At 43.4% G+C, this 13554-nt stretch overlaps 1 protein-coding gene across 4 annotated transcripts in view; it reads right to left on the bottom strand.

Moving 5' to 3' along the window:
- Nucleotides 1-1497: 1497 nt before the first annotated feature.
- The window catches only part of CTH (cystathionine gamma-lyase), a 76486-nt gene continuing 64429 nt past the window's right edge, over nucleotides 1498-13554 (bottom strand). For all 4 annotated transcript variants that reach the window (XM_065554035.1, XM_005285505.5, XM_065554036.1 and 1 more), the window contains 2 exons: nucleotides 7638-7776; nucleotides 1498-2563 (listed from right to left, as the gene is read on the bottom strand). In XM_065554035.1, coding sequence (XP_065410107.1) covers nucleotides 2537-2563; nucleotides 7638-7776 — 166 coding nt within the window. In that variant the 3' untranslated portion in view covers nucleotides 1498-2536. The remainder of the gene's footprint in view (nucleotides 2564-7637; nucleotides 7777-13554) is intronic.

The raw sequence follows: 13554 nt of genomic DNA, 5'->3' as shown, positions 1-13554 counted from the left end.
CCAGCTGAGCCCCAACCACTTTCACCTGGACCCCCCTGCCGAGTCACGTTATTGTTACACCCAGAACCCCCCCAAGACCCTGTCCATCTGGATTCCCCCGAGCTGCCAGCACGCAGATTGCTCCACACACAACCCTCTCAACTCACACCTAGATTCTCCCACCACACTAAGCCCCTCCACACTTGGCTCCTGCTTTGCAGGCAGGCACCTAGCACAGAGGGGCAGGCCCAGTCCTTGTGCTGTGTCAGGGTTGCATGCAGCCTCACCACTGAGTCTATGTCCTGGGATAGGGGAGCTACACAGTGATCTCCAGTGCCATGCTGGAGCCTCCACTTTTTTGTTGTTGACAATTTGCAGAATTTTAATTTTTTTGGCACAGAATGCCCTCAGGAGTAAAATTAGCAAAACAATAATTTTACTGGCCGGACAGGCACCCTCAAAATAACTTCAATAGTGAAAGGAGAGATGGCTTGTACTATTGCTAGCAGATCAGCTGAAGGGCATGATGGCCAAAGGATGAGCATGCCCTCTGAGGAAAAGACTGCAACAATGAGAACTCTTAGTAAGACCAAAGTTTCCTGCCTTTCTGTACAGAATGTAGCACAGCCTCTGACAGGCTGGACTTTCTATCACTAAGAAGGTAATGATTTTCACTTTTGATGTGCAAGTTTCCTTCATGAACGTGTGATCCAGCTTGCAATGTATTTGAGATTCAGAGATGGTTTAAAAGGTATAGCAAATGCAGGGAATCTGTTTTGGAGTGCCAGTACCCGAAGGGAAACTGGCTTTTTTCCTTGGCAATTGCGGCTATACTGCCAAAGTGTGCAATTCTCATCTGTTGGAGTTGATGTCAACCAAAAACAAATACAAGTATTACTTAACCATTTTCATCTCTACATTCCATAACCATTACCTTATGGAAGTGAAGACACTTTTTGTACAAATCAGCTACAGTTCTTTTTTTTTTTTTTGGGGGGGGGGAGGGGTATGAAGTATTTTCCCCCCTCTTTTTCATTGCTCCCCAAGCACCAGAGAACACTCTTCTCTTCTCTCCCCCTCTCTCACTCCCTCCCCCCTGCACTTCAAGGGAACTCTGTGAATAACCCACCCATGTTTGTATTTTCTTGACCTTTTGAGATGCTATAGGCCACTTCAGTGGATTATTTAGCAAGGATACTGTATAAAAAAGGATGCCAGTAAATAGACTTGGCAATTTCAAAAAAAATTTCTTAAACTAGTTTTGCTGCTTTCTGCTCAATATAAGCTTTTATTTGAAAAAAGTTTCTAGCTACCTTCTAAAAGGTAAATGTTAACGTCAGTGAAACCTACCCACAATGTGGGAATGCATCAGAATAAACCCTTCTCCATCCTAACTTCCAATCTTGTCAAGCCATAGTGAAGATTCAAGTGTGAGATTTCAATAAAAATGACAACATAGTAAAATATTGATAAGAGCTTACCGCTATAAAAAGGCTGCATTGATCAAAGAACGCCAGCTTTGTCCCATTCATTTTATTCACTAATATGTACCACTTACAATTCATACAGAACATTCTAAACAACTTAATGTTAGATTAAAAAATAGAGGATTTTAAAAAGCCAGAGAACTAGTATGTGGTGTAATATTAGGTTTTTCTTTTAAAAACTAAGTCTAGATTTCATTTGCTTTGTGAAAATTTTAATGTTTTTAAAATTATCATTGTAGTCTGTCTGACAAATGCCCCATTTAATTTCCCCTTTCATTAAATTATTCACTTTAGAAATTCAAGCATACAGAAAAATACTATGTTGGTAAGACAGGAGTTAAGACTGAAATTGTTCTCAAGTATAACACATTCCATTAAAAATTTCAGACTAAATCCTGCTTTTACCTGTCAAATCATCTTCAGAAAATTACAGTACAGTATCAGGTATGACTTTAAAATGTTCAGTGTTGCACAAAATCAAACCAGATTTGATATTCTCATCCAAAGAGTCTGAGTTTGATCCTACACCATTCAAAATATACTTTGTTAGACATAAAATATTTTATTTTTAAATTCTACAGTATGGATGATGAAAGAAACAGCCTGTGCCAACATAACTGCAGCATGCACTCACCATTGTACAGCATAACACCCCCCCCCCCCCAATTTTTAATATTTGAGATCTGGACATAATACTCTTGTGTGTACATCACAGCTGCTCTCAGATCAACAAGCTTCTGTCAGAAAGGAGAGTGACGTTTCAAGTCATAAGAGCAGGAGGAACAAGAGGATGACACATCTGAAAGCCTAAGTTTTGTGCACATATTTATGACCCATGTTGAGTCACTGGAGAGCAAAGCTAAAAAAACAAAGACTGCTTAGGTATCTAAACTTTGACTATACGTTTGGGTGTGGTTTGTGGTGGGTTTTTTTTTTTTTTCCCCTCCTTTCGCCTTTCACTTTTAAAGGCAAATCCAAAGAAACTTATCAGTGGTTTGGCTTTTCATTTAATCTTCTCTGGGTGTCTTAGCTGTGTAGTGATCAGCTTCCAATTTCAGGTCTTAAGATTCCTAGTTGCGAACCATATGCTCTGGGACCTGCAGTAACAGAAGACAAGCATGATATAATTATATTGTGGTGTTCTCTAGTATTGCAGAGCTGTTCATTAGAACAAGAGAGACAAAAGGAAAAGTCCATGGGGAAGGGGAGATAATAATGGATGACACAAAGAAGGCAAAAGTGTATAATGCCTAGTTGCTTCAGTCTTCATTAAAAAGATGCTTAACAAAAATTAACACAAACCAAAATAGGGTAAGAACTGGTTATAGAAATATTTAGATATGTTAGATGTATTCAGATAGTCAGAGCCTGATGAAATTCACTCTAGGATACTGAAGCAATCTCAGAATCATTAGCGATTATTTTTGAGAACTCATGGGTGAGGTCCCAGAGGAGGGCTGTGATGGGGTGTACTGGCCCCACACTGGAGAGGAAGGGGTTAAAGCAGTGTTCTTGGCAGCAAAAGCCACACCTCGCCGACCCTACTGGGCATTCTCCAACTGCTGCTGCTACAGTATAAAAGGGAGCAGCCTAGCTCAGTCTCAGCTGGCTGCCAAGGAGGAAGGAGACAGCTTGCCTGCGTCAGCTGAGGAGTAGCCAGAATTCCAGATCACAGGAGATGCCGAGTCCCCAGGGAGACTCCACCTGAGGAGCCCAGAGACTCCCAAGACACCACGATTTCAACTGCAAGAGTCACGGTAGGAAGTAGCCCAGGGAGGGACGAGCCAGTGTCCTGGCAGCAGTCAGCATGTTACGGACGGATTCCCCGCTGACTTAGTGGTGAACCCATTCACCACTACCAGGGCCCTGAGCTTGGACCAGGGAGGGCCTGGGTCCCCCTACCTGGCTGCCCCCTTTGGGGGGTGGCCCACCAAACCACCTCCCACTGACTGGCCATTAGGCTGTGCGTCCCCACAGCCAAGGGGAACCCCTCTGACTTTGGCTATTAGGTCATGCATCCCAAGGGAGTCCTATTGACTCTGGCCGTTGGGCCAAGCTTCCCTGTAATCCAGGGGAGTCCTATTAGCTTTAACCCTGAGCCTACCCTGCCCTTGCCCCACCTCCAGGGGGTGGGGTGTACTGGCCCTGTGACAAGGGCAAATACTGTACCTATCTTTAAAAAGAACAAAGAAGAGCAAGGCAATTATAGAACAATCACCCTAACTTTGAAATCTGGAAAGATATTTGAACAAATTATGAATCAATTTGTAAGCATCTAGAAGATAACAGGGTTTAAGTAATAGCCAGCAAAACAAATCATGCCAAACCAACCTCATTGACAGTGTTGCTGGCCAAATGGATGGGGGGAAGCAGTAGGTGTGACATTTTGATTTTTAGTAAGGATTTTTGACACAATCCCACATAAAGAAACTAGGGAATGTGGTTTAGATGAAATTACTATTAACTGGTTGAAAGACCATACTCAAAGAGTAACTACCAATGGTTCTCTGGTGGGGTTCTGCAGGGGTCAGTCCTGAGTCCTGTACTAGTCAACATTTTCATTAATGACTTGGATAATAGAGTGGAGAGCATTCTTACAATCTGCAGGTGACACCAAGCTGGGAAGGGTTGCAACCACTCCGGTGGACAGGATTAGAATTCAAGACCAGCTTGACAAATTGGACAACTGGTATGAAATGAACAAGAAGAAATTCAATAAAGGCAAGTGCAAAGCACTATGCTTAGGAAGGAAAAATCAAATGCATAACTACAAAATGGGGAATAACTGTCTAGGCAATAGTAGTGCAGAAAAAGATCTGGGAGCTATAGTAGATCTCAAATTGAATGAGCCAGCAATGTGATTCAGTTGCAAAAAAGGCTAATGTCATTCTGGGGTGTATTAACAGGAAGTGCTGCATGTAAGACACACGATGGAGCTGTCCCCCTCTATTCCACACTGGAGAGGTCTCAGCCGGAGTAGTGTTCAGTTTTGGATGCCATACTTTAAGAAATATGTGAACAAACTAGAGAGAGTCCAGAGGACAGCAACAAAAAACTGTTACAAGGTTTAGAAAACCTGACCTAGGAGGAAAGGTTAAGCTGGATATGTTTAGTCTCGAGAAGACTGAGGGAGACCTGAAAACAGACATCAAATATGATAAGGGATCTTAAAGAAGATGGTGGTCAATTGTTTTCCATGTTTAATGAAAGTAGGACAAGTAGTAATTGGCTTAATCTGCATCACGGGAGACTTAAATTACCTATTAGGGGAAAAACTACAGGATAGTCAAGCACTGGAACAGGCTTCCAAGGGAGGTTGTGGTACCCTGGTCAGTGGAAGTTTTTATGAATAGATTAGACCAGAGGTTCTCAAACTGTGGTTCGTGACTCTGTTTTGATGGGGTCACCAGGGCTGAAGCCCAGAGCCCCGAGCAAGGCTGAAGGTGGGGGGGGGGGGTCACGATTTTTCTTAAGTCTAAATGGGGTCACCAGCACAAAGTTTGATAAACACTGGACTAGACAAACATCTGTCAGGGATGGTCTACATATACTTCATCTCGCCTCAGCACAGGGAGCTGGACTAGATGACCTTCTGAGGTCCCTTGTAGCCCCACATTTCTATGATTTGCTACTTCATAGGATAGGAGAGTAAAGGTGTCAGGGCATGCCATCCTAACATAGCTGTGCCTTTCTTGTATTGTAGCAATGTGTGACAAAACAGACCAGCTGAGTTCCGCCTTAGCACCATGATGAGAACACTAAAATGCAATATTAGGACTTCATGCTGCAATTTTTTTAATTATGCACCTCCAGATTGGTGCTCCAACTCAAAGATAAGTGTCTCTGCTTTAGATTAGGCAGTTATGCCTGGTCCATTCTATTAGGAGAGCTTGCAGAGAACACTATATTTGTTGAGAGCAGGCATCATTCACCATGCCAACCATGCAAAGGAGAGTACTATTTTGTGCAAGTTCATAGAAGAAGCAAGTAATATTTATCAATTGCTGTTGCCTTTTTTTCCTTGTGTGTGTTTTAGGGGACCTATGCTGAAGGAATGCAAATGGCATGATATCGCAAAAAAAATTAATTTCTTTGAGACACCTCTGGTGGTATGTAAGGTTTGAACTCTTCATAGAGCTTAATTTTCAAGAATTAAGAATAAATTCACTAGCTTCAAGAAAAAGAGAAGTTACCAGCCAATTATTTCCTGCATTTGATTACTTTACAGGGAGCAGCCATTGTCCTTATTAGAAGTGCATAAACTTGTTAACCACTTCTATGCCTAAGCATTACCAATCAAAAGTCATTACTATTACTGCCAGCTTCTAAGTACACCTCTACCCCGATATAACGCGACCCGATATAACACAAATTCGGATATAACGCAGTAAAGAAACTCCGGGGGGGCGGGGCTGCGTGCTCCGGCGGATCAAAGCAAGTTCGATATAACGCGATTTCACCTCTAAGGCGGTAAGATTTTTTTGGCTCCTGAGGACAGCGTTATATCGGGGTAGAGGCAGTGGTGAGCTGGAGCCGGTTCCCACTTGCGAACGGTTGTTAAAATTAGACGCCGGTGTAGAACCGGCTGTTAAGGGGCGGGCGGGTGGGCAAACAACTCCAGTCCGTGGGCCACATCCGGCCCACGGGACCGTCCTGTCCCCCATCTGAGCTCCCAGGAGTCCCAGCTGGGGAGGCCGAGGCTCCCCCCAGCCCCTCCCCCCCTCCGCAGAGCTGCAGCATGCCGAGCTGCCAGCAGCTGGGCAGTTCAGCTCCTGAGTCCTGCTGCTTTGAGCGACTGCAGGCAAGGTGTGTGTGTGTGGGGGGGGACGGGGGGACTGTGAGCTCCAGGGCCACCCGGGGGGGGGGGGGCAAGTGGGGCAATTTTCCCCAGGCCCTGGGCCTTGCAGGGGCCCCCGGCCCCACGAGGATGTCTCCGGGGCTGAGCTCCTCCCGCTCAGAGCCGGCGGGCCAAGCGGCAGGAGCTCAGCAATGCTCCAACCTTTTGTCGGGTGTAAGAAAAACATCAACAGCTACCTTGCAATTATTGGGGGGGGGGGAGGGGGGAAGAAAGCTAGAGGGGACAGAGAGGCAGCCTAAAGAGCCAAATCTGCTTGCAAGCTTTCTAATTAAATAGTGTCCACTGGTTACTTGGGAGGTAGGCAGCCGTTGGGAGAAAGTTGTATATTTTTGCAATTTAAAAAAATATATAATTTCCATTATAGGGACAATGTTTTATAATTATTAAAATACTCATGACCAACAATTCTATGTTATGAGGAAAACTGTGGTCTGTGCTTTACTAAAAAATAATAGGGCGCTTTCTTTTTTCTAGCCCGGTGGCTGTTATCCTATACTACAGTCCTGTATTACTAGTGTTTCCATTTCATAAACTAACAACACTATTCAGAATGGGGGGGGGGGGGGGGGGGGGGGAAATGTCCCTCCACTCTCCTGCAGCTGCAGCCCTGTTTCACCTACTCAAAAAAAGCTCTAGCAGAACTTGCATCAAAACCTAAACTCTGTGTGAACATGTAGGGTTTTGTTTTGTCCAATGGGCCATTTTAAAACATAAATTATAAGATTATTTTTCTCCTTTGTATCAATCACTGATCTGTTCTTCGCCGATCCCTGATAAACATGTAAAAAATGTGTTGTTTGTTTGGTTTTTGGTTTTGTTTTGTTCTGTTTTGTTGTTTGTTGTTGTTGTTAAGTAGAACTCCCAATGATGACTCAATGCATTGCCATTTCTTATGGAGAAAGGTACAAAAAAATACTTACTGTGGAACATCCCTTAAATCAGAACCTTTTTATAGGGAACCGGTTGTTAAGATTTTGGCAGCTCATCACTGGGTAGAGGTGTATCATACATATTAGAAATCTATAGATATCCCTTTTTTTTTTTTTTTTAAACAGGATGTTGCAGAGGATATGTAAACAGGATACTAATCATGGAAATTCAAAAACCCAAAATGCAGTCAGATTAAAAATATTAAGTAAGATGATAGGTTTATGATAACGCACTTGTGTTAGTTATCTGAAAGTAAATGTATTCCACTGATTTAAGATAAATGGTGAACGATACCATACACCATTAGTTTGAAAAGCAATAAGTAAAATGCAAAAGGAAAATCATTTTTCTAAACAAGAGGCACTAAGGATTAGATGACTTACTGCTGCTTTCAAAGCTTGCTCCAGATCTTCCAGTATATCTTGTGCATCCTCCAAACCAATTGACAGGCGAATCAAAGTATCATTGATCCCAAGAACCTCTCTCTCCTCTTCAGGAACTGAGGCATGAGTCATAATGGCCCTGAACGAAAAGAAAAATAGTCTCTGTGCAGACCCATTAGGGGGTTTATTAAATAACTAATTATCTGCCAGCTCTGTAGGAGTGGTGACTATTTTTTGAACGGCAGTTTTGTGATCGTCTCTACTTAATCTACACATCAAAAGCCCAGATCTTCAGATAGTGAAAACTAGCATAGCTCCAATTAAGTCAATGGGGCATCAACTAGAATAAATCTACATAGCTCCATTGACTTCACTCGTTTGTACTAGCGGAGAATCTGGTACAATATTGCCTGACTATAACTGCTAAAGAAAAACAGTGGGTACTTTGGACACTCTAGCTCCAAGTTTTCATCTGGAAAAGGAAGCAACATCCTATACTACTTTCCTTCAACCTTTTTATTGTATTTGTCTAAACATGTGATATCTAAAAGTTTTCCTGCTGGAACTGGATATCTGTGTTTAAAGACCATGGTTTGAAGGTAAATTCAAAGAAACTGAGGTTATGCAAGTAAGGAAGGTAGAAGAACCAAGTGAAGTTTCAGGTGAAAGCTGAATCAGAAAGAATTTGTGTACTTGGAAACATAGGTGGCGAGTTATAGGGGACCATGTGCCCATGCTCCACCAATGTTTGGGCTTATATCTTCAGAGCCGTCCTGTCCATAGGATGGACCAGGGCAACTGCCTCGGGCCCCGCACTTTGTGGGACGCCGTGCTTCAGGGGGAAGCAGGGTCCAGGGTGGCCTGGGTGGTTTGCAGGGGGCCTGGTGCCGGCAGCAGCAAGTGCCCCTGCCCCACCCCCACTCCAACCCTTCCCCCAGTCCCCACCCTTGCCCCAACTCTTCCTATCCCTGCTCCGCCCCGCCTCTTCCTGCCCCTTTCCCCAAACCTCCGCCCCACCTCTTTCCAGCTTCCGCCCCCTCCCCCAAGTGACACCAGGAGCCGGAGGGGCAGGGCGGGCTGGGGCCGGGTCGCTCACTGCTGCCGGCACCAGGGCCCCCACTAACCTCCCTGGCCACCCTGAACCCTGCATCCCCCTGAAGCATGGGACACCCAAAAGGGTGGGGCCCAGGGCGATTGCCTTGGCCCATCCTATGGATGAGATGGCTCTGCTTGGACCCATTCTGGGCACCACCAAAAATTATACAAACCTGGAGCCCATGCTTGGAAAGTATACTTAGTGCCACTGGAGAGAGATTTGGAGAACTGACAATAAGAACCCAATGTTCATGGGTGGCAGTGAAAAACGTGGTAGGAGTATTGAGACCAGCAATTAAGTTACAAACTGAAAGAAAAAGTATATGCTGCATGTGTCTGTCCCTGCCTGATCTATGATTTGGAAATTGTGGATCTTACAGAGAAGGAAGAAAAGAAGGTACAAGTAGTAGAAAATGATATACTGGGGAGAATGGAAGGCTAGAGGAGGGTAGATAGAGTGAGCATGGAAGAAATTAGGAGGAAGATGAACTTGGGCCTTTCAATGACAGGCTGGAGAGTACAAGTTTGAGGCGAGCTGGACATATGGATAAGAATGGGAGAAGAATGACCAGCAAAGAGACAATGGCAGGAACTGGACAGCAAGAAAGGAGGTGGAAAATCAAGGATATGATGGAAAGACTGTTGTGACACACTGCTATACAGGATTAAGAATCCTGCAGGATAATGACCCAAATTCAACCTTTAGGGCCATATTGGTAGATAATGTTTGTATTTTTGTGTTTTTATTTATTTTTATTTATATATTTTGTTAGAGGTTAATGTAACCAAACAGTTCCTGTCTATGCTGTAATCTATTAATTCAGAGATCAAAATGAGAGCTTAACAGTTACATGAACTGTAAATATAGATTCTAGGACTGGAAGGGACCTCGAGAGGTCATTGAGTCCAGTCCCCTGCCCGCATGGCAGGACCAAATACTGTCTAGACCATCCCTGATAGACATTTATCTAACCTACTCTTAAATATCTCCAGAGATGGAGATTCCACAACCTCCCTAGGCAATTTATTCCAGTGTTTAACCCCCTGACAGTTAGGAACTTTTTCCTAATGTCCAACCTAGACCTCCCTTGCTGCAGTTTAAGCCCATTGCTTCTTGCTCTATCCTTAGAGGCTAAGGTGAACAAGTTTTCTCCCTCCTCCTTATGACACCCTTTTAGATACCTGAAAACTGCTATCATGTCCCCTCTCAGTCTTCTCTTTTTCCAAACTAAACAAACCCAATTCTTTCAGCCTTCCTTCACAGGTCATGTTCTCAAGACCTCTAATCATTCTTGTTGCTCTTTTCTGGACCCTCTCCAATTTCTCCACATCTTTCTTGAAATGCGGTGCCCAGAACTGGACACAATACTCCAGCTGAGGCCTAAGCAGAGCAGAGTAGAGGAATGACTTCTCATGTCTTGCTCACAACACACCTGTTAATACAACCCAGAATCGTGTTTGCTTTTTTTTTGCAACAGCATCACACTGTTGACTCATATTTAGCTTGTGGTCCACTATAACCCCTAGATCCCTTTCTGCCGTACTCCTTCCTAGACAGTCTTTTCCCATTCTGTATGTGTGAAACTGATTTTTCCTTCCTAAGTGGAGCACTTTGCATTTGTCTTTGTTAAACTTCATCCTGTTTACCTCAGACCATTTCTCCAATTTGTCCAGATCATTTTGAATTATGACCCTGTCCTCCAAAGCAGTTGCAATCCCTCCCAGTTTGGTATCATCCGCAAACTTAATAAGCGTACTTTCTATGCCAATATCCAAGTTGTTAATGAAGATATTGAACAGAACCCTGTGGAATCCCACTTGTTATTCCTTTCAATTAGGATTGGGAGCCATTAATAACAACTCTCTGAGTACGGTTATCCAGCCAGTTATGCACCCACCTTATAGTAGCCCTATATCACTATATTGATCTCTGAAGTATATAGCAAATCACCTGCAAATGGTGGAAAATGGACAATTGGCTTATGTTAATCCATGTAGCTAATTACTGGTGATGCTTAGGAAATAGGTCTACTTCAGAGTCTCATCTGTTAAAGGTGTCATAGGACTCTGTTGCTTTTTACAGATCCAGACTAACACGGCTACCCCTCTGATACTTCAGAGTCTCTATTACCTATTGTTCGCCTAAGGATTCTGAGCTGTCAAGAGAAGGCCTGGAACTGTATTTAAAAAAACAACAACCTTGGATCCTGATCCCTTTTTATCTCTGATCTGCTTGATGCATTATGCAGGGGAAGCTTGAGTTGTAAGACTGAGATCTCCAGTCCTTCCTGGATATGAATATTGGACTATAATCTATGAACTAATTCTGATAGAACTCTTTGCAACTATAGTGCTCACTATCTCTACTATGAAACTAATCAACTACACATGTCTGTATGTATTAACCAATACACTTTAAAAAAACACTTTAGTGTAAGAATTGGCTGTAAGCGTGTATGTGGGTAAGATCTGAAATCTTCATTAACCTGGGAGGTAATGCTTCCGATCCCTTGGGATTGGTAGAACTTTCTTATATGATTAAGATTTTCACTAATCCCCATCATATTTGACTTGGGTGTCTTGGTAGAAGCCCAAGGCTGGGTTGCTATAAGGGAACTGTGTTTTGGCTTCCGGGTAACCAGTACGGTATTACAGAAGTTGTTTTGGGCAGGCTTGGTAAATCTAAGTATTGGAATATCCACCAGCTTTGAGAATTATCTGCCCTAATTGAATAACCTCAGTGTCGCTCCCTGGGAATCCTGATCACAACTGTCAAGAGGTTTAAAGAGGAAAAAGGATTGGAACTCCAAGGCCTACAAACTTGTGCCATCGACCAGGAGGAGTGGTAAAGAATTGTGGGTAACTCTGATCCCATGTAAACCAGAAAAGGAGTTGAGAAGGGAAGTGAATTAAACAAACATTCCTAGACATTCAAAAGTGGGCCACATAGAAAATTCATAAGGACTTCTTCTACCTTAAGGTAAGAGCTGATAGAGCTTTATAGGTATTAGACTCAATACTGCCCCTATTTACAGTGATATCTCCCATTTGATTTCAGTGGGCAGAAGAAGACAATGGTATACACATCATGCAGAGAATAGCCAATTTTTCCTTTGTATTCTCCTCACCCCAAGCTGACAGACAATATTAAATTCATTTTCACTACTGGCTGCAGTGACTACGGTATTCGCAGAGAAGCACAGGTCTTGAAAGGGTCAACCATTTTATCTTCAAAGTCTTCAGATAAGCCCAGAATGATCTAGTGTCAGGTAATGAAGTATTGTTTCAAACCCTATGTTAAAATACACAAAGTTTACTGGTTTCAGAGTGGTAGCCGAGTTAGTCTGTATGAGCAAAAACAAAGAGGAGTCCTTGTGGCACCTTAGAGACAAACACATTTATTTGGGCATAAGCTGTGGGTGGGTGGAGATTCTCGAGAGAGAGAGAGAGAGAGAGATACACACTGCTTACTGTATTTTTCACTCCATGAATCTGATGAAGTGGGTTTTAGCCCCCGAAAGCTTATGCCCAAATAAATGTTAGTCTCTAAGATGCCACAAGGATTCCTCTTTGTTTTTACAAAGTTTACTGGGTATGAAAAACAGGTGCCTGTAGTTTTGTGTGCCAAGTATGCCCTCTTGTGTAAGGAGTTAGAATAGCAGACTTTTTTTACACTAGCAAAACTGAAGAATAAGTACAGTAGAACCTTAAAGAAAAGAACACCAGCATTATGCACTAACCTGTCAACTGGACACCATGTGAAACTGGAAGTAACCAATCAGGCAGCAGCAGAGGCCCACCCCCCAAAAAAATCCAACCAAGTACTGTGCCTGTATTGCATCTTAAAGGTAGGTACATCTGGGCTGTTGTCCCCACACACTTACAGCTAGGAAGTGAAGATACTGGGGCTGCCAGCCCAAGACTGCCAGATACAGCAGAGCAGGATCAGTGCCAAGGTCTGTGCTGCTTTCACCCCCTCTCCTCTGGCCAGAAAGTGGGGGATGTACTGTTTTTACCTCCCCACCTCCAGACAGAAGGGGGACAAGCTTGCAAGGAAGCTGCTAGCACTGAGGAGGGAGCTCAGAGCCTACTGGAGCCTGGCCTGGAGTGTCAGCTGCTGGAGCCCAAACTACACTTTGTTCAGAATTACAAACATTTCAGAGTTATGGACAACTTCCATTCTCAAGGGGTCTGTAACCCTGAGGTTTTACTGTACATAGTGTAGATTTAGTGACTCCATTGTCCATACTTTCATTCGTGGCTGAGACTCCCACTTTGAAAAAGGCAGGTCAAAGAACAATACCGTGCTGCAAAAAAGCCAATGATTATACTGTGGAAGAAACTGAAGGATATTCCTTGATTTACAGTGACTGAGGTGGCAGTTCTTAAGTTTGTTGATCTAAATGCCAATGACACAATAAAATATAGCATTTTTGAGGGAGGAATTTTATCTGCTTTTGTTTCACTTGCATTTTACTAATCCTGCTAGTTTCTATAGTTAAGGATAAGAGAGGTAAAGATTAAATACGCTCTGGGTGAGAGTCTAAGAGGCACAGCACAGAACTTGCAGCCCAGTTGCTCTAGGGGAGACAAAGGTGATTCTTTGTGCCCTCCCAAGCCCTTGAGGCCTGTGTAAGTTACACCAGCTTTCCAGTGCTGCCTTGGGGGGGGGGGGGGGGGGGGGGTCACAGCGCCACCCAGAATCTCCACAGTGCTGTGCACTGCAGCTCATTATGCCTTGTAGTTCATGTATGTGGTATTTTGAATTGATGGTGTTATCTGTTGTATGCAGATATTGTGAATCATAGTTTTGTCAGGCAAT

This window comes from Chrysemys picta, chromosome 8 (genome assembly GCF_011386835.1).
Source record: "Chrysemys picta bellii isolate R12L10 chromosome 8, ASM1138683v2, whole genome shotgun sequence".
Classification (NCBI taxonomy): Eukaryota; Metazoa; Chordata; order Testudines; family Emydidae; genus Chrysemys; species Chrysemys picta.
Note: the sequence above shows the minus strand (reverse complement) of the source record. Positions and strands in the feature narration are given on the sequence as shown.